At 37.2% G+C, this 26,712-nt stretch overlaps 1 protein-coding gene across 21 annotated transcripts in view; it reads left to right on the top strand.

The window, feature by feature from the left end:
- Window positions 1–26,712, top strand: part of NRXN1 (neurexin 1) — a 1,129,526-nt gene that overhangs the window by 529,870 nt on the left and 572,944 nt on the right. For all 21 annotated transcript variants that reach the window (XM_053890675.1, XM_053890679.1, XM_053890684.1 and 18 more), the window contains 3 exons: window positions 9,688–9,810; window positions 22,183–22,564; window positions 23,958–24,148. In XM_053890675.1, the coding sequence (XP_053746650.1) occupies window positions 9,688–9,810; window positions 22,183–22,564; window positions 23,958–24,148 (696 nt within the window). The remainder of the gene's footprint in view (window positions 1–9,687; window positions 9,811–22,182; window positions 22,565–23,957; window positions 24,149–26,712) is intronic.

The following is a 26,712-nucleotide window of genomic DNA, read 5'->3' as shown; positions in this document are numbered from 1 at the left end:
TGGCACCAGGCCTGGCAGGTAGGACAGCTCTGAGACAACTCCTCTGATACTCCAGAGGCCTTGCCATTAAGTGCCAAAGGATGGGGAAGGTGACCCAACGGTTCCTCTTAAGGGAATAAATGAAGTATTTTGCTTCCAGCCTTGTCTGCATATTTCCAAATACAGAGCTAAATGAAACTTAATAAATAAGCACAAAACTTAATTCTTCACATCGGGGATGGCTTCAGCAGCATGCAGTTTGCATAGTTACCCATGGCCCTAGGCTTAGAAGGACCTGTGCTTGAATTCATGGTCTGCTGTAACTGTCCTAAAATTCTTCATTTTGAACAAGAGCCCCACATTTTCAGTTTGCGCCAGACTTGCAAATTATTATGTTGGTCCTTCTCCTGGTAATGTTAGTAAATAGCAATAGAAGAATTTGGAAGTGCAATTTACCTGTGTCTAACATTAATTTTTAATTAAATTCCCTAGCTGATTCACAGTGATAAATAAAAACAAAAGAATTTTGCTCCCAGCCCAATACCTAGGCATGGAGAAAGATAAAATAGAAACATTTAATGAGGAGTTACTCCCCTCCTCCTCCTCCTCCTCCTCCTCCTCCTCTTTAAGCAGAGGTTGGATTATTTTTTAAAGTAATTATTTTAAAACCAGAAACTAAAGGCAAAACCAAACAGCAGGCTGAAGGTGTCATAATTACAACCTGAGAAACACATCCTCTTGTCATTTACAGGTAGGAGGGCTGCTGCCAGGAACCATGACTCACGCATCAAGCAGTGTGGTGCTAGCCTGTTTCTCCTGTTTTTCTCTCTTCCCATTATTGTCACAGTGACAAGACTTGTTTCCATCTTTCCACTGGCTCCTGCCTCACACCAGAGGTTACTGTCCTCAAAGTCAACTGCCAAATGAAACTTGTTACTATCCAGAAATGTGCATATATGTAGACACCTAATTTTTTATGCACACACTTGCAGATATCATGCATTTTAATAAAAGCTGCTGTTCTAAATTTGTACAGCCAGGAAAAGTAACTAAATTTTAGAATTTTTAGAATTTGGTGGTCTTGGGGCGCCTTGCTGGCTCAGTAGGTAGAGCATGTAACTCTTGATCTTGAGGTTTGTGAATTTGAACCCCCATGTTGGGCGTAGAGTGTACTTAAAAAAAAGAAAAAGAGGCTTTACAATTGGCTTATGCCATTTAAAAGCTTTTTAAATTGCTTTCAGTTTTGTTATGTTGTTGTTTTACTGATAAGAAAACTCAAACCAGGAGCATTAAGAGGAAGACTCAATTAGCATAATTTGTGTTATGCTAGATTTAATGGCAACACTGATTCTAAAACTCAGGTCCACTGACTAATAAGTTCTTAAATATATTTCCATTAGTTCTTTCTTTAATACTCAATGTAAAAGTCTATGAGATAAGGGGACTTAAATTGTCTATTTATTTATGTGTATTTTACACATAAAACAGCATAAACTCCAGCACACAGAGGGCTGCCTCTTTTAATACCTGTTTTTATTGAAACAAAGCCACACCCATTTGTGTACATAGTTTATGGGTGCTTTGACCATACAATGGCAGTGTTGAGTAATTGTAATGACAACCACATCCTGGAAAGCAAATATATTTACTATCTGGCCCATTACAGAAAAAGTGTTTTGACCACCTGATTAATTAGAATGCAAGCATGTTGAGAATCTAAGTTGGGACATACACATGCTGAGATCAGTGTTTTGCACAAAGTAATTTTTAAACTAAAATAATAGGGTGTGAGTGCCACATAATCCAGAATGAATAAGAGTAGTTAAATAGGGTAGACAACAGACACAATATGGACCATTCAGTTTTAAAATTTCATAATTCTAAGATGCTGTGGTGCTATAACTCCTAATTCAATTACTGGGTGCTATAGGTAGTTTAGTGATCTAAAGAATAATTGAACACTTGTGTAAATATAGAACCAATTTATATATGTATGGCAACACTAGATTTTTTTTTTTTAAATAACAGAGCTATGAAAACTTTAGGATGCACTTTACATAATGCTTTTCTCCAGCTGTAGTTGAAAAGACACAACCTGTTCTCAATAAAATGGAGGTAATAGGTCGATCATTTCCAAAAGGCAAACAAAGTGGATTCCCACTTGCCTGTCATCTATGTAGATTGCTAGGTTATGGCTTTGCAGAAGCACCCATGAAAATCCCCATGCTCAATAAATGACTTGAGTGAGAAGATTAACTACTCCAATGAAAAGATAAGGTTATAAAATAGAAATTACTTACATTTGATGTTTAAGTCAACAAAAAGGAAATCCAGAGCCAATTGGTTTGAACTTTACTAAGAAATAGTGTAGCTGATACAGATGCTCCACTTATGTAGTTAACATCTTTAAAATGTACAAATAGAGCTAATGACCTAAAAGGTGTGTAGGAATCGCAGCTTTGTGGCCCACATGTCTAAGTGTTTTAAAAATCAAAATATAATAGGTATGGGCTTGCTTTTCTCCAGCCACTTCCATCTTTTAACTCCGGAGACAGTTGTCATTTTAGTGTACTAAACATCTTTGATCACATTGCTTCATAGATTCCTTAGCTTTGATTCCTCTCTATTGCTCTTTACTCTTTTCCCCCCACTTTCAAAAACTAGTATAATTAGTTCACAAAACATTTCCACACAAGGCTTTCTTCCAAAAAGGATCTAAAGTTACTATTATATGTATTTTGCTATATATATATTTTGGTTCAAAAAATATTCATCACAAATATGAAAATAAATTTAAAATACACTTGCAAACAAACCTGATATTGGTCAGTAGAGGTTCATTTAATCCTGTTGGAGATAGGTAGATAGATTAGAGAGAGAGAGGTCTAGACAGACTAACCTCGCATGGAACTATCTGTTAAATTAAAGAGTTGGATTAATTATCTGTACATCTCTTAGATGCTATTCCTTTCTTTACTAAATAAATTCACTTATTGATTTATGTCCCACTACTTTCAAACAGAATTAAAATGATTAAGAAATATTTTTAAATAATTCAGTGTGGAGAAAAGACAATATGAAGAAAGAAAGAAAGAAGGAAAAAAAGAAAGAAAACAAGACAAGAAAATAATATAGTTGATCAAATTAAGTGCAAATCCTAAATCTTGGTTTCCTTATGGCTAGAAATAAGGAAAGGCAATCTATTCCATAACTCACATGACCTACAAGGAAATGGCCTACAAAATCTTCAGATGAGAGCCTATAAATTTGTATTTTACAATCAAGGGTGTGTTGAGAACTCATGCAAGAGGACTGATAATGCACATAAACTAACAATGGTACCTTTGGATACCTCTGGTCCTTGATACACATAATAAATAATGTTCTGGAAGAACAGGCTTTTTTTTGAAATTCATAAATGATTTATGAATCTTTTCTTTTTAATCAAATCTGATTTTAAAGGAAAGGGTTACTTGCAAATGATTTTTAAAAGCCTTTCTCAAGTTTTCTGATTTAAAAAAATCATCCTTTTTCTAAAAGGGAGAAACGAGCCAGCTGGATTCATAGGTGTTCTGGGTGCTGCCTTGGGACCAAGTTAGCCAGCTTCATTTTTTAATTTGTTTTAAGTTTATTTATTTGAAGAGAGAGAGAGAGCACAAGTGGGTGAGAGGCAGAGAGAAGGAGAAACAGAATTGCAAGCAGGCTCCGTGCCATCAATGCACAGCCCAATGTGGGGCTTGAACTCACAAACTGTGAGATCATGACCTGAGCCGATATCAAGAGTTGGACGCTTAATCGACGGTGCCACCCACGCGGCCCTAGACTGCTTTTGAAACAGGAGGACAGCTCCCACTTTACATCGTTTCTATATTCTTTATGCAAGATTACAGGTGGCTAAAGAATAATTTCATTGATTTAAAAAAAATAATAATAAAACGACTGGCCCAGCTTAGCTCTTGGATTTTCACATTTTACCCTATATTTGTTCTGAATAAGGCAAGCTTGGAGACTGGGTCAGAATCTCCAACACTGCCCATCCCTGATCTAATATTTTAAACTGAGGAGAGAATAATTTACCACAGTTAAAAGAAAGAGTTTCTTAAAGATCGCTATTTTACAAAATCACCTTCTGATCTGTGATTTTGTTTCCTAAGTGAACTTGCCCATAAAGCAAGGACATATCTTGGTACATGGAACAGTGTATTTCCTGCTCCTGACTGACCATGTACTGATTATTCGGTGCTAAATTTTGAGTAGTGCCAAGTTGACAAAAAGAGTTCTCCTTAAAATGTGACTACATAAGTTAATAGATCCATTTGCTGGCATACATCAATATTGTCCTACTGGATCCATTTGACTTGAGTAATAGGTCTACAATAACTCTCTGAAGTTCTCTGTTTCCTCTGTCTATGCATATCAACATAAAAATGGTGAAATTAACAAAGATAATAATTAAATCTCATAAATTTAGAGAACTTCACTATAATTGTGCACTCTTTCATGTTGCCACAAGGTTAGAAAATAGCGCGGGCCACTTCTCTCCCTTCCAAGAATGACAGAATTTTCAGGTTGGGTTATTGGAGACCATTTTTGACATGGTCTTACCAGGTATCCTCATTTTACAGATGAAATGTGTGGAACAGGAAAAATAAATGACTTACTTAAGATGACATAATTAGTTGATGACAGCCCTAGGGAAAAAATCCAATTTTCTCCACCATCCCCTGCTGTAGTGAAATTGGAGTTGAAAAGTCATTAGCAAATGTGGTTACTAATCTGGTCAAAAACAGACATCATCCTTTATTAAATGTATTTCCTAGTGGTTAAATCAAGGCTCTGTAAAAGTAGTAGATTTCAAAGAAGGATTTATTTGACTACTGACTCTACCCCTCACCCCCACACACACCCCTTCCTCTACTATTCCTCAAGTTGCCCTTATCTTCAACCCTTCTTAGGAGTAAAATTATAGACACACAAGAACCTCATACATGGGTAGGTTGCAAAAGGACAATCAAGTTGAATCAGACTGAGGAAAACTGAAATGCTTACTGCGTCTACTTCCATTTGTAATTAATAAACTTAAATGTATGCACATTAATGAATTTTAGCTGCAGAGTCACCAGAAAATCTGGTGAATATCAGCAACTAGAAAACACTTATAGCTTAACTCCTGTTGAAAAGAAGCAGTATTTATTCTTGCCTGACTTTCACCTTAGATGGAGAACCAATTGTAGTCGGGAACTGAATCGTACAGTCAGATCTTGGTGTCCTTTAAGAAGTTCAGTCTAGTTCTACATAATATAATGGGAGAATGATTTAAAGAAAGCTCACTAGACTGCCAGTCTAGGGACTTGGACTCTTCATATGAACAATGGACATCATCTAATTGCTTCGGATCTCAAATTGTATGTTTGTAGATGGCTCCGTGAACTTCTCTACCTCCTACGTCCCTTCTAGTTCTATAATTCATTAATGTAGCTTTATCTTATAGAGCTGACTTTTGATTCAGTCTGGTTAAATACTGGCTGTTGTCATTCAGCCACATTGCACCTCTTATTGTCTGCACATCATTTTGGGGCCTGTGGAAAGGACACTAGAAGGGTCTTGGACAATCTCAAGATCTCAGTCTTAATTCCAGTCCTTACTGCCTCCGAGACTTATAATCATACACTTGACCTTTTTAAGTTTTCTTTCTTGACTAAGAAATTGGGGGCGGGGGTAACTCTATGGCTTAAATAATAGATTACAGTAAGAATCAAGTGTAAAAATAGAAATAAATTTTAACTCTCTATAAAGCATAAGGAATGATTATAGAAACAATGCTGTGGACTTTCTTTAAAATCTTTAAATTATTGCTTACTAAGTCTGCTTAGAGTCCTATAACAAAATACCATGGACTATGTCACTTAAACAGCAAACATTAATTTCACACAGTTCTAGACTCAGAGAAGTCCAAGATCACTGCATTGGCAGGTTTGGTAGTTGGTGAGAGTTCTCTTCCTGGCTTTCAGATGGCCATCCTTCTTTCTGTGTCCTTGCATGATGGAGAGAAAGAACTGTAATGTCTCTTCTTATAAGAGAATCAATCCTATCATTGGGTCTACCCTCATGAGCTCATCTAAACCTAATTACCTTGCAAAGGCCCACATCCTAATACCATCACATTAGGGGGTAGGGCTTCAACACATGAACATTCAGTCAATAATACTCACATTCATGCTGGGAGAAAGATGTTACTTCCAATATTTTGATATCCCCCAAAAGAAGAGGAAATCTCAAAAGGAATTGTGATCATTCATGGTCTTAGTGACTATAATATTCCCATTAAAATTTTGAGAAGAGGACAAATGACTAAATGACTCTCAAACTCAAAATTACAGCAGTTAAGCCACCTTTCTTTACCAATTCCATATGTTTTAAATGTGAGAATGTGAGATCTCTAAGGCATTATGGAGATCATCTACATCATCTCTTGCCTTTTATAAATAAGGTTGCTGAGACCACCAGAAGCTAAATGTTCTAGCAAATTGCTGATTATGGGTGGACTCAGTCCCAAAATGATGACCCTCCCTCTGTATCATTCCTGTAGTACCTTTTAGAGTTGTGGTGTTCTGTTTAGAGATGTCCTTCCTCCATAACTTATGTAGAGGATGGGTCAGATGTCGTGACATGTAATCATTCTATAGAGCAAGGTGGAAGCCATGACAAAGAGCAGCTTTCCTGTCTCCATCTATTCATTTAGATGTAGAGACACTGAGAAGTTTCTAGCCAAAGGTATAGCTGGGAGGCAGGCTAATGCAGGGGAGAACATGCAGACTTTGGTCAGTCAGACCTAGGATGGAACACTTTTCTATCACATTTTAGCCCTGTGACCTTGGGGCAAAAAGTTTTTGTTTTCTAGGCCTTCAGTGCCACATCTACAAAAGGATAACGATGTAAAGATGAAATAAGTTAACAGATAAGATGCCCGGAACACAGTAGCATTTGCCAGCCCCCAACTACTTTCCTTAGTAGCAAATCAAGGACTACCAACCACAATTCTTAACTTCTTGCCAGTGCACTCTCCATTACACTTCAAGTTGCATAGATAACATTGTTTTGAACTGAGAATATTAAGTGCATTTTTTAAAACCTTGTCTTCCAAAATCAATCTCTCCACATTTTTAATAATGCAAGAAAGGAGCTTGAAGTTGGCCCACAGAGATTTTTATGAACCAAAGGGTTATTTTTAATTGGATTTTGTGCCTGTTGTTATGGAAATAGTTGTTTCATAGATTAAGCATTATGACTTAAGAGGAAGATCAAGCCCAGAATGGGGTATAATGATGATATCACCCTTAAGCTTCTTTTTCTTGACAAAACACTTTTAAAAATAAGAGAATGGGAGTGAAGCTGCTTCAAAAGGACACATTTCTGAGGAAAAAAAAAAGTCTTCCCTATAAAAATACCTTTAACATGATATATTCTCTTTTCAAAGATCAAAACTAAGAATGACCCTTGCTGCCGGTAGGATACTAAGATTCTGCAGAGTTATTAAGCGCTTCTTTCTTCACTGTTGAAACTAGAAAGAGTTCCTTTGATCGTGGAACTTGCTTTCAACATTGGCCTCAAAGCTTTTTTTTTTTTTTTTTTTTTTTTTTTTTTTTTTTTTTTGCAGTTGCTGAACTAACAGGCTTCCTCTAGTTATTTAGTGATCAATCTTTCCGAACTATTCTGTCCAGACTAGTTTTTATTCATGTATCTGGATTGGATGTGTAATTTAAAGAAAATGTGTAATTTTCTTCTCTACAGAAACAAAAAAAGATTCTTTGTAACCTTCATGATGGTTTCCTTTAGAGACATGAAGCAGTCCATACTGCAAAGTTTAGCTTATCTCCCTGGTTCACTTTAAGCCCCAGAGAATACTCAACCACGGAAGGCAGAATTTACATCAGTAACATCCTAAGAGAGAAATCAGGGCTGGATGGATAGCCAGCAGTGCCAGAAGCAAGCAACAATCTCTTGTTGGATAGACTACTGAAGTTCTTCCACTTGGTTTTCTTACTATCTCTCTCTCTCCCTCTCGCTTTGTTTCTTCCTCCTTCTCCTTGACTTTTCTGTGTTCTCCTAAGATCCTTGGACATTGATTGGTTTTGCTGGTAGAATTTGGTTGAAGAAATTGTGAAGCCAATCCTGATCCTGAATCAGTTGATGAAATTCAACGGTGTCACTTTTTTCATTACTTTAGCTTACCAACAAATTTCAGTCCTTGCAAAACACACAGGGGAAAAATCCATCACCAAATAATGTATCTTTAAAAACTTTTCATGATTTTTTCTTAGTGAATCATAGTATCAGATTAGTAGAAATGTTTTATTTTAATTTAAAAATTTTTTCAAGTTATATTAAAGGTTTGTGGGTTTTTTTTTCCTTTCTTTGTTTCTTTTTTTCTTTTTTTTTTTTTTTAATATGATAGAAAGTAACTGAGTAGCTACTACAGGTCCGAAGGGCCTCTTTAAATTTTTTTTTTTTCAACTTTTTTTATTTATTTTTGGGACAGAGAGAGACAGAGCATGAACGAGGGAGGGGCAGAGAGAGAGGGAGACACAGAATCGGAAACAGGCTCCAGGCTCCGAGCCATCAGCCCAGAGCCTGACGCGGGGCTCGAACTCACGGACCGCGAGATCGTGACCTGGCTGAAGTCGGACGCTTAACCGACTGCGCCACCCAGGCGCCCCTCCTTTCTTTGTTTCTAAGTGGCAAAAGGATGTTTGTCTAAGTTTCTCATTTCACTGATTTCCATAAAACAACTTTCTGAAATAGTATGTCTGTTCTAAGCCTCTATAAATTAATTTGCATAGATTTAATAGATTCACTGGCAGTTACTCTCCCAGGTGGTTAATTTTCTTTTGGTCCTCAGCTGGGAATCCTTTCCCTCTAGTGCTGTTTAGTCTCACTTTATTTTCTTTCCGACTCATCACTTGGACCTTTATTGGCTGTGACTTCTTTTTTTTTCTTCATTTCCTAAGAGTCAATACTCCTATCTAAACCCATTTTCTGTGCTTTCACTGGACTTAGTTTTTAGACACAACATTCCATAAATTTAAGAACTTAGTGAATATTGGAGGTACATGATGTAAGAGTGAAGAGCAGCTGTTACACAATATAGTGCCCAGCGCAGTCTCCTCACCAGAATCTAATCAGCCAGTTGCGCTAGCCTGAAGATGCTTAGCTAATTACTTAAGGTCTGCTCTCTCCCCGAAGTCAGAGGTTACAAGACAGCTATCTACTTCATTAGCGAAAAAGTGTTAACTATAAAGACCAGAGAATTCCTTAGGAAAAACAAAAACAACAACAGCAAAAAGTGTGTGTAAATTTGGGAGGCTTCCTGATGCTGTATTGACTGTGCCTATTTATGACAACAAGGTTCATTCACTTGTCTTTGATCAATGCATAATGTTAAAGATTCTTCTTAAATTGTCACACCTGAATGTCTGTTAACTTGTCATTTTCCTTGCTTGCTCTGACTCTAATGGGTTTGAAAATTGATCCAGCCAGTCTCTTCTCTCCTTTCTCTCTCTTACCTCTTCCTCTCATTTCCTTCTCTCTTGTCTCTCCTCCCTCTCCCGTGCCTTCCCCCTTACTTTGTCTCTTTCTCTCACTCTCTGTGAGGTTCATTTGCTTGACTGATTCTGAGTGTCCATAATGACTGTTTGGCATATCCTACAGGCAAAGGTCCCGAGACCCTTTTTGCCGGCTATAACCTCAATGATAACGAATGGCACACAGTGCGTGTGGTCCGTCGAGGAAAAAGTTTAAAGTTAACCGTGGATGACCAACAGGCCATGACAGGTAAATCCCCCTGTTGTCGTTGCCTTTGCTTTCGCTGAAGCTTTAGACTTTCCCATATCTTGCAGGTGACTATAAAACCAACTACACAACTTGAAGCTGATACACACAGTTCATTTTTTATTCCAATTTCTCCAGCAATGATTCCATTAAATAAGGAGCATGTTAAATGTTTTTTTTTTTTTTTCTCTCAAACAAGCACTACTTTTGTGTCATGTTCTTTCCTATTTAATAATTCAAGAAGACATTATATAGTTCAGTGTTGTGGGTCATAAATATCTTAGGGTCTCATAAAATATTGAAGTCATTGTTTACATGCCAATTTCTGTTCAATTTCTTTGTTATATATTTTGGCAATGAATAGCAGCAAGTTCTACATTTCACTGTCTGGGTAAATTGATAGATATGCTGGCATTCTGTCAGCCGAACCACTTTTTCATTATAAGCTATAATAGATCATTTCTGGCCATTTACCTCAGTTGGTTAAACTTTAATATTAAGGATGTCAGGTTCAATCCCTGATATGTAGATTCTTAACTGAGGTGAGCCATATAAAAGTCCACCCCAGAGATATAGGGAAACCGAATGAAAGAGGAATCGGTGTTGTGCCTTTATTCTCTCAGCTGAAAATAACTCCAAACACATGACCTACTGGGATGTTAACTCTTTTTCCTTTTTAGAGAACATCTCTAAAATTATTATTTTAGTACATAGCACAAGATAGTTCTTGTGCAGCAGAGAAGTGTGTCCTACATTCAGTCCTAAGGGGTTTCCATGATCAGAGATCAGTTGATTCTATCAATGTGGAAATAGCATGTGTGGGATTTTAACTTTTGAGAGAATCATTTCTGAGTTCAAATGAAGAAAACTGCAGACTTAGGGATCTCTTTACTATCTTATAATTCAATAGCCTTTTATGGCTTTCCAAAACTCTTTTCTATATGTAGGGGCAACTTTTTTTCAGAATCACCTGAACACCTTTAAAAGGACCAATTCCTGGCCTGACAACACAGAGAATCAAGGAACAGTACAGTAATTTTTTTTCCTTTTGTTTTTATTTTGTTATTGTTCTCGGTTTGGGCTTTTTTTCATATTTAAAATCTCTTGAGAGGGGACTCTCATGCAACTGGGTCATGGATTAGCAATTGGAAAGCAAATGTTATATTATTTTATTCTCTGAGAAAGAAAATCAACCAGAGAGTGGTTAGCCTAAGTCTTTATTCAAAATTGCCAGACAGGAGAAGGTTCTAAAGGAACTGTGTGAACCTGGTGAAGGAAGGCAGAATTTTTGCAGGGCTTTGACAAGAGTGTCAACCCAAGTTCAACTAGTTTTGGTCAAGGACAGGTCTTAGAGGAATGAATTGTTTTTGTAGCATCCATTGTCTGGATGATTTGGGTTTTATTAAAAGGAATAGAAATGAGGAGTTTGTGTCTAAGGTCGTATGCAAGAGGTTGTGAATAAATAGCTGCCGGGGACAGGATATGTGAAAACAACAGGGGAACATTCTTTTGTCCCTAAGTATGTCTCAAATCTCACACAACCCAGTGAAGTAGATCGGGCATATGCATTTTCATTTAAAAAAATTTTTTTTAACGTTTATTTATTTTTGAGACAGAGAGAGACACAGCATGAACAGGGGAGGGGCAGAGAGAGAGGGAGACACAGAATCGGAAGCAGGCTCCAGGCTCTGAGCCATCAGCCCAGAGCCCGACGCGGGGCTCGAACTCGCGGACCGCGAGATCGTGACCTGAGCTGAAGTCGGACGCTTAACCGAGTGAGCCACCCAGGCACCCCCTGCATTTTCATTTTAAAGAGGAGGAAACTGGGGTGCCTGGGTGGCTCAGCTGGTTAAGCATCTGACTTAAGCTCAGGTCATGATCTTGTGTTTCGTGAGTTCAAGCCCCACATTGGGTTCTGTGCTGACAGCTTAGATCCTGGAGGCTGCTTCAGATTCTGTGTCTCCCTCACTCTCTGCCCCTCCCCTGGATGTGTTCTGTCTGTATGTCTGTCTCTCTCTCTCTCAAAAATAAATATTAAAAAAAATTTAATAAAAAAATAAAGATGAGGAAACTGAGTTTCAAAGGGGTTAAGTGACTTATGTTTCTTTGAAATGCCACTGTTACCAGAACTTAGAAAAGGACCTAGGTTTGATTTTATTGCTATTATTGATGATTTGTTTTTTGACTCGTGGTCAAAACCTCTACAACACATACTTTCCACACACATCATGTCACACACATCTTAATAGATACATACACATCTATATCTAAATAGATATACACACAAGAACTCACACAAGAACTGACAATTGGTGCAGTAGATGAGGTACTGAATGTTTGATGTAAGCAATTTATGATCTTGGAGTTCAGAAGAGAGGTTGAGGACCTTGGTTTCAAAGATAGCTTAAAGCAATAGATGACATTTGAACTAGGCTTTAAAGAGAGAGTAACACAGATGATAAAAGTATGTGAGGGAACATTCCATACTGGGGAGAAGGGCTTCAATGGTGCTACACGGACTAATGTTGAGGAGACAGTTTTGTTTGGTCTCATGCATCTATATGGTAGTTGACAGGGCTAAAATGGCCTTTTGGAGCAAATAGGTCAGTGTGCTCAAGGCGTTCATTTTTCGTGGACCTTCAGGTGATTGGAAATGCTGAGAGTATGCTGAGAGAATATGTTTTGAGCAAAATGAATCCTGTGTCAGTGTAGTATATGCTTTAGGATGTAAAGTCATAAGTCCTGAACTACAGTGGATGAAGAAGGGATAGAAACAAAAGTATGGGGCAACATATTTTGCTAAATTTTATTTACAAATAGTTTCCAGTTTACAAAAAAACACTCAAAAATAAAAACAGTACAAAGAACATTGATCTATCTTTACTCTTGTGAATGTTGTATCCCATTTGATTTGACATTTTCACTTTTTTTTTCATAACCAGTTGAGGAAAAATTAAATACAAAATGGCCCTTAACCCATAACTATTAAAGTGTGCATTTTCTACAAATAATGATATATATATAACCTTACATAACAAAGAGTTACCAACTTCAGTAAGTGTTGCTCGGATGCAATATCTTTTATCTGTTCTGTTCTCCATATTACAATTTAGTGAGTTGACCTAGTGTTTTCTTTTATAGCATTTCCCCTCTACACAGTGTGCAGCCTGGGCTCGGACACTGCATATAGCTTTCGGGTCTCTTTAACCTGCTTTCATCTGAAACATTTCCAGCAACTTTTTTTTTTTTTTTTGTCTTTTCGTGACATTGACATTTTTGAAATATATAACCCTCCCACCTTTTATCACTGTAAAGTCACTCATTTTGTGTTTGATGTTTTCTCACGATTGAATTCAGGTTTTGCATTTTTGGGTTGAATTCTGCATTGGTGATATTGTGGCCTCCTTCTAGTATCCTGTCTGAAGGCATGAGACGTCCGTGTCCTTTACCGGTGATTTAATTTAACCACTTGGTCAACACGTTGTCCATTTTCTCCACTACATGAACAGTATGTTGTCTCCCTCTCCACTAATAAACTGTCTGTGGAGAGACATTAAGACCATAAAAATATCCTGTGTCTCTTCAAAATTTCACCCTACATTTAGCATCCATTGAAGATTTTCTCCTGATCCAGTCTGTAGTGCAGTAATTACAAAATGATTTTCTAATTCCAGCACTTCCCATCCTTTCTTCTTTCCTTCCTTCCTTTATTTCTTCCTTATTGGTGTGGACACCCAAGTTTCTATGTTTCTCAAATAGTTCATAATTACTTTACTTGATTATTTTGGTGCTCAGATGGTCCCAGTTTGAGTCCATGGGCCAGTGTGAGTCCCATGAAGTTGGTCTTTGTTATATTGTGACATGCCCCACCCCAACATTTTCAGGTTTGTGTTTTGTTTTATTTCGTTTTGCTTTTTTAGCATTTTCTTACTTACTTTATGTCATAACAGGATATTCCAGGCACAGCTTGTACCTACCATGCCCCAGCTCTGGAATCAGCCATTTTGTCTTCATTTAGTCAAGATTGTTATTAGAGACCAAAATCTGGGTGGTTGATGTTGAGATACTCTCAATGCTATTGGAGTATCTTTGTTTCCTGCCCTTTTCAGTAGGCAAAGATAGGAAAATATATTCAAGGATATACACATAAACCTGAATGAATATGTAAATACACACATGGAACTAAAGAATGTTCCCTTGTGGTTTTCACATGTCCTTGTCCCCGGGTAGCTGTTTACTCACAACCTCTAACACATGACCTTAGACACAAACTCCTCATTTTTGCTCTTTCTGATAAAACCTAAATCATCCAAACAGTGGTTTCTAGTTTACAAAAATGCATGTGCACATAATCATGCATATACATATATTTTAGAAAAGATGAGTTCACAGTGGTACCTCCATATCTACTTGTTTTCTACTTGTTTTTTTACATATGTCCTTGTTTTTTACTTCCCCCATTCTGTGTTTCCATGTTCTTTCTTCTTTGGTGGGATCCTTGCCCTCAGTGATGTCAGTTACTCATTTCTTCAACCCAATAATGAATCTAGAATAGTGTGTGGATTACTTGAAGTTGCCTATACCACTACAATTAATAAACCAACTAAAACAAAATTCAGGATTAGTTTGTGATTCTTCTCATTCCTCACTGCTTAAGACTTAGCAGGTAAAATTAAATGCTGAGTTTGCAAGTAACTTTGGTTATAACTTGGCTTATTTCCTTCCTTCCTTCTTTCCCTGCCTCCCTTTTTTTCCTTTTCTTCCTAATTTCCTTCCTTGAGTGTAGTTATAGTCTCCATTTGAAATATAATTAGTTTTCTGTATTTCACTTCAGCTTTTCCTTCCCATTCCTATTTAATTACATAAGTATGTTGTAAGTATGTACAACATTAACATGATTTTAAAAATCAATGCAACACATTTTGTATTAAGAAGTGATGAATAGGGGCACCTGGGTGGCTCAGTTGGTTAAGCACCCAACTTCGGCTCAGGTCATGATCTCACAGTTTGGTTTGTGTGTTCCTGTCCCATATCAGGCTTGCTGCTGTCAGTGGGGAGCCTCCTTCAGATCCTCTGTCCCCTCTTTCTCTGTCCCTCCCCCACTAGTGAGTGTTTTCTCTCTTATCTCTCTCAAAAATAAACATTAAAAAAAGTAACAAATAGGGTGTGAATATGATCAGTGTAACAAAGAAAATTCCAGAAATGGCCCCTAAATGAATTGCCATCTGATTTTCATAGAAAATTCAAGATACATATTTTCAATTACATAGATTCCAACCAAACTTCTAAGTTAATGAATTGCCTTCTTCAACTTGCAGTAGATACATCCCTTTGTTTACTTAAATGGCCAGGCATTTATCTACCACCAGCAATCATAATGTTAGGAAACAGAATAAACAGATATTTACATGGATGTGGGATGTAGCTTGTAGACGTAGGAACAAGTGAGTGACCTATTCTATGGGGGACTCCCAAGAGAATTGACTCTGTTGAGGAATCATTTCTAAGCTACTGTTGCAAGTACCCATTTCTGCTCCTGGGCATGGACTAGCTCTTCAAGGCAAAGTTACTCATATTTCCTTGCCTGGTTCATATTGGGATTCTGGCATCCAAGACTTCATTAGGAATTCATAGGTCATTGGTGAGGTTTGGCTTATGATCTGAAAGAAAAGGAATCCCTTTTAGAATCCCCAACTTTGGAGGACAAATATATCCTAAGACATTTGTTTAACATGTTTTTGTTCAGCATGTATTATTAAAATTATAATATGAATCTTGATCCACCAACTCGGGTATGTAAGAAATGGGACATTTCTTAATTGTCTTTATATCAATTTAAATCAGCACAATTTAAATCAACAAGGCCTTGGGCCTCTCTTCTGGATTTACAGGATATTTAATCATAGTCTGTTTTGCCCCCACTCCCTATTCCCAAACTTGGATCATATGAGTCTCCTTTTGTCTTCCCTCTGCACTTCTTCCCACCAAAAACACTTTTTTTTTTTTTTTTGTCCTTTGTCCTTTTAATTGCAAGAACCCTGTTGCTCCTGTCCTAAGTGGGTGAATGGATCTTTGCTAATTCCTGCAAGGAGCTGTGGGCTGCAGTCCAGTCTCCCTATGTTTACCAATTCTCTCTGAAACTTTGACCCTGAGCTGAGAGCAGGATGATGGAATGAGTTGTACTAAATCCCACCAATATTCTCCTATCTCCAGTCAGTGGTAATCCCATCATCTTTATCAGCCCTCAAATACACTCTGTTCTCTCCTTTTCTTTCTTTCTTTTTCTTTCTTTCTTTCTTTCTTTCTTTCTTTCTTTCTTTCTTTCTTTCTCTCTCTTTCTCTCCCTCTTTCTCTCTTTCTCTTTTCCTTCCTTCCTCTTTCTTTCTTTCTTTCTCCCTCCCCCTTTCTGGATAAACCTTGCAAATCAGGCTTTCTCAAAAGATTGAGGAAGGCATTGTTTTCCAGCAGCTTCCACTCTGCCAAGAAAAACCCTTTGAGGCAAAATACTTGGCTAGCATTTTAGAATTGAAGGAAGAACACAATATAAACTAGTATTTCAGTAAATTAGCTTGCCATTTACTCTTTCTCAAAATTGCCCAAAGTCTTAGAGCAGAAATTTGATTTTATCCTCTGCTCTGTAGGAGTAAATTTTTTTTTTTTCAGTAGTGAAATCCAACATGCTCTTTCCAGAGTTTAAAGATGAATAGGAATATAAACCAAGTAAATATTGATGATTCACCCAAATTATTCATCCTGCACCCCAGTACTCTACCTCAACTTTTTCCTTCCCTCAGCTCTCAGCATCTTGCTGCTCAGAGCTAAAGGCAGTTTTATTTTCACATTAATTTACCTTTACTGAGTGAATTTTCATCAAGGTGATTTATTTTTGGGGGATTAGGTTTTGTGAAAGATCTCATGAAAGCCAAAAATTTGTAAGAATAAAAAAGCCTTGACTTCCATAGCATGGGAAGTTTCCAAAATGGGCAGTGGAAACTTGCCACTGAGGCTTATGTTTAGAAATGGGATTTTTTTTCAAACACTCTAGTGTTGAAGCCCACTTGAGGCCCACCATGAATTAGGAAAGCAATTGTTTTGTTATTAAATTTTACAGCAAGTGAGAAATCACAGAAGAGGAAAAAAAAGAGTAAGGAAAAGCATTAGGCACTCTTCATGCATTTCTTCTTACATTTTGACCTCATCTTTAAATTACAGTTAAATGTACTGTTAAGTAGGTGTTGAAGACACAACAGTACGTGCTCAGGCCAGTCTTGGGAATGCCTGCACTTTACCTAGGGTGATGAGGGCAACAGTTGCCTGCAAAGAAGCTCAAAAAGGAAGAGATTCCCTAGGAACTTGGAGGTGAAATTCTACAAGCTATATAAGAGCCCTAAGCAGGGAGTCTTGGGTTTCAGCTCCTCACTTGGTCAGTCTCAAGACTCTGGAACTATGTGTTTTGTGTGTGTGTGTGTGTGTATGTTAGTGTGTCTTTCATTAAACAGTATTTACCATATGTAAGCAAACCAGCTAGCTGGGCATCATCATTCTATAATGGAGCTAACCTGAGTTCGCTCCTTGGTGACTTACAGATAGAGTCTACACCAGGTGCAGTTTGTCACACAAAAGAAACTTTGTTTGCAGCAAACATGGAGATCACAGGGAATAACTTCCAAAACTGAGACTCCCTTAACAGAGTGAAAGGTACTCCTTTCCTTTTAGGGTTAGGATAAATATTCGGAAAGGAGAGCTTTGGCATGGCAGGTAAAGGCTTGCTCGGGCATACTTAGCACGCCTATACATGCCTCGTAAGTTATGGTAATGAAGCTTGTGCTTCCCCTTGGATGGAGACTATAACATTATAATGAAGCTGAGGTAACTGTTAGACAAGGGGAACGGAATATGGGCTTGTTCCAAGATCAGTATAAACTGGTTGAAGTCTTGGGTTTTTATCTCTGGTAAGGAATGCAGGGTCTTTGAAATAGCACTGGGAGTTTTTGCCACTCATTTTTTTGTCTCAGATATGTTTAGGCCACTTCCAGGCCTGGTAGAAACTGTTAATTTTTGCATTCCATTTGTTCCCTTGAAATCCTTAACTCCTGAGGTTTTTGCATTTCTTTGTAATTCTGGCATCGCCCTGGAAGTTCTGCCAGAAGTGTGTTTGGGAAAGTAGAATTGGTAAGGCATAGGCCATGGAAAACAGCTGGCTGGGGTGGGAGTTGCTAAAATGACTTCTCTTGTGTCATGAAAGCTATGTCTCATTTTTCTTTTTCTGGGGATCCCCTATCTCTTTCTGCTTACAATTTCCCTCCTCTCTATCATCTACACATTATTGGTAAGTCCTGCAAATTACATCTGCAAAATTATCTCATTTCATACATCTTTTTTTTTTTTTTTCCATTTTTGCTATAACCACCCTACTTCAAATGGTCTCCAGTTTACTATACCTACATCAGAGAGATTGAACACACACGTACGGGCACTGACTCACGGCATCTGCCTGCCCATAACCCTTCAATGCCTACAGAATATAATCAGGAGGCATTGTGTGTTGTATCTGGCCTGTGACTATCCTTCCCGTCTCAGGTGAGCCCCTCATCTCATGTACTCCTGATTCCCCAGCCACAATGGCTTGCTCTTTTTCACCTGAACGCCCTTGGCGCCTCTTTCCCTTCCTGGAATCCAACTCCCCATTCTGCTTCTCCAGTTCTTAGCAGGGCTCTCTCTCTCTCTCTCTCTCTCTCTTTTCTTAATGTTTTAAATGTTTATTTATTTTTGAGAGAACCAAAGCATGAGCAGGGGAAAGGCAGAGAGAGAGAGAGAGAGAGAGAGAGAGAGAGAGAGAGACAGAGACACAGAATCCAAAACAGGCTCCAGGCTCTGAGCTGTCAGCACAGAGCATGATGCGGGGCTCCATCCCATGAACCGTGAGATCCTGACCTGAGCCAAAGTCAGACATTTAACTGACTGAGCCACCCAGGCATCCCTTCTTTTAATCTTTCATTTTTTTTTTTATTTTATTTTATTTTTTTTTTATTTTTTATTTTTTTTTTATTTTTTAATATATGAAATTTACTGTCAAATTGGTTTCCACTTTTAATCTTTCAAATTTAACTTAAATATCAGCTCAGGCCCCCCATCCCATACTTAACAACTCAATATCCTGTTTATGAAATTCATAGAAGTTTTTTGTTGTTATTTTGTCATTATATATTTCATTATTTCCTTACCTCTTTTTGTCTGCCTTTCCCCAATAAACCATGAGTTTTGTAAAATGATACTGCTTCTTTATTACCTAATACAGGACCTGACATATATAGCACACACTCCAGAACTTTAAGTGAACTAACAAGCCGATATGGGGCTGGGTGTTATTTTGTTCTGTAGCAGAAATTTAACTCTTGACTCTGAACAAGAAAGTTCACTTGACTCCGAGCAAGATTGAACATAAACTAGCTGATATTGTTATGTGTTTGTATATAAAGATTGGGTGTGCATCATAAGATACTTGTGCAAACACACTATCCAGGAGGTTGTCTCTCGTTGGAGATTATTGCCAATCCAGTGTATCCATATCCTTTGATCAGAGGCATTTTGCTAATTCCAGACTTTCTTTTCACTCAGTCTCTGGAAAAGATGCTGCATTTTTAAATGCTTGGAACCTTAAAAAAAATCTTTCTCCTTCAATGTCCTTTATTTTTTCATAATCAATATATATGTATAATAGTAGAGGTGGCTACATTACTGCCAGAGGATTAAACTCTGGAATAAATTCTGAGGGAAAAAAAAGAATGTTTAGAAGGCAGCAGTTAATGTCTTCTAAGGCAGTGGATAATGGCTTTTAGGTGCTAATTCTCCCCCGCCAGCAAGCATATCTGCCATTACTGTCAATGCGATTTATATGCGCTTATTAAAGAAAGAATAGACTCTTGAACATGGGCCATAATGATTTTTCTTGTAACTGGGCCACGGTTGCTCCCAAACTGTTTTACTACCTTTTTATTATTTATGCTCTGCATACATATTCTAACCCTTTGAGAAAAGAAAACAGACATTACTTGTTATTTTTATCGCTGAACTTCTCAGTCCTTTGAAACAAAATGTGCTTCCCTATTTCAGAGCTATCAAGAACATGACAGTTTGGGATAATATTTAGTTGTAAGGATTTGTATTTTTTAGGGGGGAGCAGGTTATTTCCTTACTATCTGTTGGTTCATTAATGGAACTTTGAAGAAGAAACATGACAGTTTCAGGGTTGAGGTGGGTTCATTGAGCTAGGGCTCCCATTTTAATATAATGAAAAAGATTAAAAAATCAACACAAGGAAGTATGTAAACCCAAGTGATTTTTTTTTAGCTTTTTATAGTCTTCCTTTGTACAGCTTATTAATTCAATGTTTCTGGTGTGATATTTGAAAATTATTTAAGACTCACTTTATTTGCTACCAAGTAAGTAGTTCCCCAAGGACTAGCATTGAGTTCATTGAACAAAACACTAAAGAAGGAGAGAGAAATGATGTCATACTAGAAACCAGTAATGCTAATGATTTAATAGTATTTTTGCATCCAAAAGATGAGCAGTAGGCATAGTGGGGAGGAGGAAGGAAACGAGATATTTACAGTGGTATATTTTATATTTAAAAAAAGTTTGTAGAGATAGAATCAGAAGAAAAAAAAAAAGTCCAAAAAGAGAGCATGTCAAGGGTATGGCAAGAATGCTGTTACCAGGATCAAGAACTAGTAAAGAGGTGTAGAAATTAAGCAGAATTAAGTACAGCTCACGGGAGAATTTTTTACACCAATGAGTTTATAAGCATCAAAATCAATTATGTATGTAGAAGTTTTTCTTGCACAAGAAAAAAAATATGCCTTTTATATTTCACTTACTGGCATTTCCTCAAAATGCCAGCCAATATTTTACTGTCTTGATTGAAGACATGAAAATCTGTCAAGTTGGTTGAAGGAGGGCCGCATAGATGGTTGTTCAATCTTCATTACACCCGGGAAGAAGGTTCAGTGCATTTTCTCAGGGGCTGATCCTGGGATTAGCTCTAATTAATATTTTCATTAATATCATGGATGACAGGATATGGTAAGCTCGATAAATTTTCCAATTATGCCAAATTGAGTAGTGAATCTAGCACCTGGAAGAACTTGATTGCAATTTGAATGACCTTTTCGAGTTTTAGAAGAAAGCAAATGACAATTTAATTGGACAAGAGCAAGATGCTAGGAGAGAATTACTAGCAATGCTAAGAGTACTTTATGTTGTACACTGGAAAACAAGTTCACATCTTTGTTTATCTTCCCTTCAGTGGTATGTAGGTAGGTACAGTTATCACTCTAGAGGTAAAGACGGGATTGGGTTGGGTTTTCATGGGATTGACAGAAGAATTTAGTGGAATGGAGAAGCATGGAGACTGAATTGAAAAGTCAATCAATAAATAAATCTGCAACCAAATCTGACACTAGGGTGTTTAAAAAAGATTGTACTTCAGGGCTGATTTTACTCATAGTCTCAAAATTGGGCATGCCTTGATTTGGTAGAGTGTGCCCAGTTTAGGTATCCAAAACATAAGTAGAAAATGGCGTGGGTCCAGAAGAGATCAACAGAAACTCTAGAGTGGCCAGGAGGCTAGTTCTAGTGAAGACTGTGGGAATTGTTCAGCACAGAAAAGAGGAGGTGAAAAGTTCATATTTAATTTTGAACACATTTTTATGGTTCACTGTTGAAAGAATAGTCAGCAGCCCTTCATTTTTTTCTATTGGGTATAGGAAAATATAGAGTCATTTTTTTTTTCTTTAAGAGCATTTCTTTAAGAAAAACATGTAACCATGAAGCTGGGATGTATCAATGTTGGATGGAACAATTTAGGACAGTCATTGCCCTTAATTCTAACCTCTCCTTTCCTTCCATCTATCTTTTCTTCCTTCCTTCCTTCCTTCCTTCCTTCCTTCCTTCCTTCCTTCCTTCTTCCTTTCTTCTTTATTCCCTTGTTCTTCCCTCCCTTCCTTTCTTCAGTCCTTCCTTCCTTTTTCTTTTCCTTTCTCTCTCCTTCCCTCTTTCCTGTTCTTTCTTTATTTCTTGCTTCCTTTATTTCTTTCCTCTACTTTAAAAAAATTCTGTAATTTTGCCTAATGAAGGTGATTTTTGTTAAGGCTACGATTTGGACAAAGATTAAAACCTGACCTAAGAAAGTTTTATTAAGTATCCAGCCTTACCCTTTAATATCATTGCTATGTTTTTACCATATGTAACTGAATGTCGAAAGGTATTTGGATCCTTGTATTTTAAAATGTGATATCGCCATGGAAGTCTAAAGTTGGGAGTTTCTTTCAGATACAGAAAAATAATAATACATTATTATTATTGACCTTTCAGGTCAAATGGCAGGCGATCACACGAGGCTGGAGTTTCATAACATAGAGACTGGCATCATCACGGAACGTCGGTATCTGTCTTCTGTCCCCTCCAACTTCATTGGACACCTGCAAAGCCTGACATTTAATGGAATGGCATACATTGACTTGTGTAAAAATGGTGACATAGATTACTGTGAGCTCAATGCCAGATTTGGCTTCAGGAACATCATAGCAGACCCTGTCACCTTCAAGACCAAATCAAGTTATGTTGCCTTAGCTACATTGCAAGCCTACACTTCTATGCACCTTTTTTTCCAGTTCAAGACAACATCCCTAGATGGACTAATACTATATAATAGTGGGGATGGAAATGACTTTATTGTGGTCGAATTAGTTAAAGGGTGAGTATATGTGAGTTCAATGACAAATAAATAAAAATTTGCAAAATTGACCTTGATAACCAAAAATATACATTAAACAGATGTGTTCATTTCTAAGGTAGCAGGCAAGACTATGGGAGAATGGCTTAAATATATTTGTTCAAATCACTTCTTGGATATCTTGTAAAGTTAATAGGAAATCAGTAGTCTTCTATACCTACACTTTCATACATGAGGTAAAAATAACATTGAGTTCTAATTATGATAGGCATTCCATGAATCTTATGCTTCAAATGTGGGTTTCCTTACTATGAACACTGTAATTCTACAAAAGCATTTCTACAAATGTATAAAAATTTGTGCTAATTAGACACCTAAAATAAGTAATCAGATAACTTCAATTTCATAAAATGCATTTAACTCAAATTTCATTCTATATCAGAATTCCTTGAAGAATTTAGAAGGAAAGATTTTTGTGAAATTTCCTTGAAATGGTGAGGAAAATATGATGTGTTTTAACTGATTTGAGTATTCATTCATTCAATCAGTGAACATTATAGCATATCTACAATGGGCAAGAGAGTATACCCGGCACTAATTTTATATGTATATATATATATATATATATATATATGTATATATATAATACACACATATATATGTATATAATATATATACATATTTTATATATGTATATAATATATATACACATATATATTATATACATATATACATATATATGTACATATATATATACATATATTATATAATATATGTAATATATTATATATATATATATATATATATATATATATATATATATACCACTTCTGTGCACATCTAAGATTCTACCAAACTGGAGCCACACATGTAACATGCAACCCTACGAAATATAGGTGAACACATAAACATCGCAGAGAAGCATTATGAAAAGTTGCCTCAGATGATCATGTGCTAAGGTCAGGACAGTCTTTTAGGAAATCAAGAAAATGTATGAGGGAGGGGGTGGATATCAGAGCTGAGTCTTGAAGGGTGAGTGCACATTTCCCATCTAAAAAACAGGCATTTAAGATGAAGGAAAAGCAGGTACAAGAAACTGGCAAAAGATGGGGTGTAGGTGGAAATAGAGAATGAGTAGCGAAAGGTATTGACCTTCCAATGTCATAAAGTGAGATGTAGACCATGATTTTGAAAATAATTTTCACTATTTTCATGCAGACAATGAATAATCCTCCTTGCTAAAACAGTAGTGTTTCTTACCTTCTTGTTAGCTGAGCCTATGTACAGCTCACTCAGATTTCTAACAAGAATGGAACCACATTAAAAAAAAAAGATCTCCATTTGTAATATCCAATTTGACTCCATCAAAAATTCAAAAAGTGATGACATTTCCTCACCTTCGCTTTTTTCCCAGGTACTTACATTATGTGTTTGATTTGGGAAATGGTGCTAACCTTATCAAAGGGAGCTCAAATAAACCTCTCAATGACAATCAGTGGCACAATGTGATGATATCAAGGGACACCAGCAATCTCCACACTGTCAAAATTGACACGAAAATCACAACACAAATCACTGCGGGAGCCAGGAACTTGGACCTTAAAAGTAAGTTCACACTGCGTCGGAGTAACAGGCATGAACCCACATGGTCTCCACTCACATGACGAATCCTTTGTTTTGGAGTGTGTGTATCTACTGTTTGCCAAGAGTGATCAGAGTTTTATTTCCAACACGTAATTAATAATACAACATACAAGCTTGTGCTCCCCTTTAATGTGGCAGAAACATATGTATATTTAATAGCTCAAAAAATGCAATCTCTAAGAATGCATGCATGATTAAAATTTAAAGAGAAAACATGTTCTTAGTCTTGATATTATAAAGACAAGTAAGTTGTTTGCAAGCTTCTTTAGTCCCTACAGTTTTTAATGGATTTAGGGTCAAGTAACTAGATTCCTAAGGAGTGTCTTCTAGAACTTATTAGTTTTCTTTCATTGGTGAGAGTTCCTAGACTTACACACCGTCTGACCAACAGGGGTCTGAGCCTGGCTTACACCCTTGTGTCTCCAACAGTGAATTTGCCCCGTCCTACCCGTACACACACACATACGCACATACACACACAGGCACACACTAATAGGAATGTTTCTTTCACCAGCTGCTAAAAAAGTTTAACAGACTTTGTCCTTCCCTATCGATACTGAGCAAGACAAATGCTTAGAAAACATGTCAGTAACAGAAAAAAATAACAAAAGTTTCTATTTGAGTGGGCCTTTGTTATTCACTAAGAATATATCCATACATGCCATCTTGTTAATACTGCAACAAGCACTGGACGAGGTATTATTAGCATTTTATTATGAATGTAGGAAATCTGAGCTTTGAATGGCTTGCCCAGGGATGAAACAACAGCCACAGTAGAGTAAATATACCCCACCCCCGCCCCATTTCTGACGTAAGCCCCCTGCATTGCCCCTCTACCCTGATGCATCCCAAAGCCCCGGAGGGATCATTGTGGTCACATTTTTGCTTGACAAGAGCTGTTCATTTATATTGATGGGTTCTTTTCCTTTGACTCACAAGGTAAATACACGGGGAAGTTAGAGAACTGGAAAGAGAAAATCCAACAGAACCCTTTCTAGAGAAAAATGGTCTTTCCAAATAGGGCGAAAGAAGAAAGAAAAGTATTTCATGTCCTATAATTGCAGAATATATTTACAATCCCAGGAATATATTTATCCAACGCATAAAATGTGTGATAATGGCTGTCTTCCTTCTTTCAGAGTGGGCCTCTTGTTAACTTCAAAGCGATCCTGTTTGTGTCCACACATGTAATAGCTTAGCTCAGAAAGGAAAATGAGATTCAAAAGAAATGCTGTTTAACAGGCTAAAGCTCTTTATCTTTCTTCTCTCTGACTAAAGTGAATGGAATGAGTTTTCCATATTTTCCTATTTAATGAGTACTCCTGTTTTACACAGTGGGTTCAGGTGGTAATTGTCAAGGGAAAGGAAGAGATTGTGACATTCAATGTGCTGGCCATGCCAGCCACCAAAGCTAAACCAAAATGGCGTCCTGTTTGTGGAGAGGGAGACCTCAGTTAGCATAAATGGATGTCGCTAGAAACTGTGTGGGATGCTAAAGTGGCTGGAAAAGAAGCAGTTCATGGCTGATTGAAGTATATGACATGCACAGACCTACATAAACATTTGGGGTATAGAGAAGTAGTGCAAGGCAATGTGCTATATCTTATTGGACAATTAGGACAGTTTCCTGAGGTAAATATTTGTTTAATGCTCATTAAAAATGGAAGTGAGGGTAATAGAAGGCTGTGGTATAGGATTCTTTCTGGTGTTGGAGGGGACCTTTACAAATCTAACTAACCATCAGGACCTATTTTTATTAAAACATTGAATGTTTCATGATTCTGAATGTAAGAAAGGCTTTAGCCACAATACAAAAAATAAAACTATGAATTCAAAGTAGCATTTTATATTACATTAAGATACTAAGTATTGAATTCTGATTGAGTGCATTTGCCTTTAAAATACCCCATTATTTAAATTTGAAGTGAATTCCCCAGGTGAATAGAGAGTCTATATCAATGACTACACCCCTTTACTTTGTGAAGTTCCTATGTGTTTACACATTTATCAGACTATGCCAAAAAGTGAAAGCAAGTCCCGGAAATTAAAACCTAAAAATTAAAAGCCAAAGCTGTGGGCTTGTAAATTGAATGTGTGATCCAATGGCAACGATAACCCCAAGGAAGCTCTCTTGCCATGTGTGCCACTGACTAGAAGGGGCTTAAGAAGAGAGTTTGGTCATGTAATGACACAATTCCTAGCTTCTGTCATTACCACCTTTTGGTATGTGTGGTGAGAGGCACTGGTCAGATGAGAAATATTGACAGAACATTTACTCTGTGCAAAGAAGGGAGAGGGCAGTTTTGAAGAGGAAGAAAGTGTTCCTATAATGGAAAGCTTTCTGTTCCATGGGGAAGTTTGACGTGGGGCATTTACAGGACAGAGAAGAACAGGATGCCTACAGCCATATCAGGCCATTAAAACTAATCTGGTGGCACCAGGAAGAGCTTTAGAGGAAGGTATTGTTGAAGAATGAGTAAAACAACTAAGCATTTTCTCTTCTCCACCTGGATGCCCACTGGAAT

Source organism: Panthera pardus, unplaced genomic scaffold, assembly GCF_024362965.1.
Source record: "Panthera pardus isolate Hobbes unplaced genomic scaffold, ASM2436296v1 HiC_scaffold_25, whole genome shotgun sequence".
NCBI classification, from domain to species: Eukaryota; Metazoa; Chordata; class Mammalia; order Carnivora; family Felidae; genus Panthera; species Panthera pardus.
Note: the sequence above shows the minus strand (reverse complement) of the source record. Positions and strands in the feature narration are given on the sequence as shown.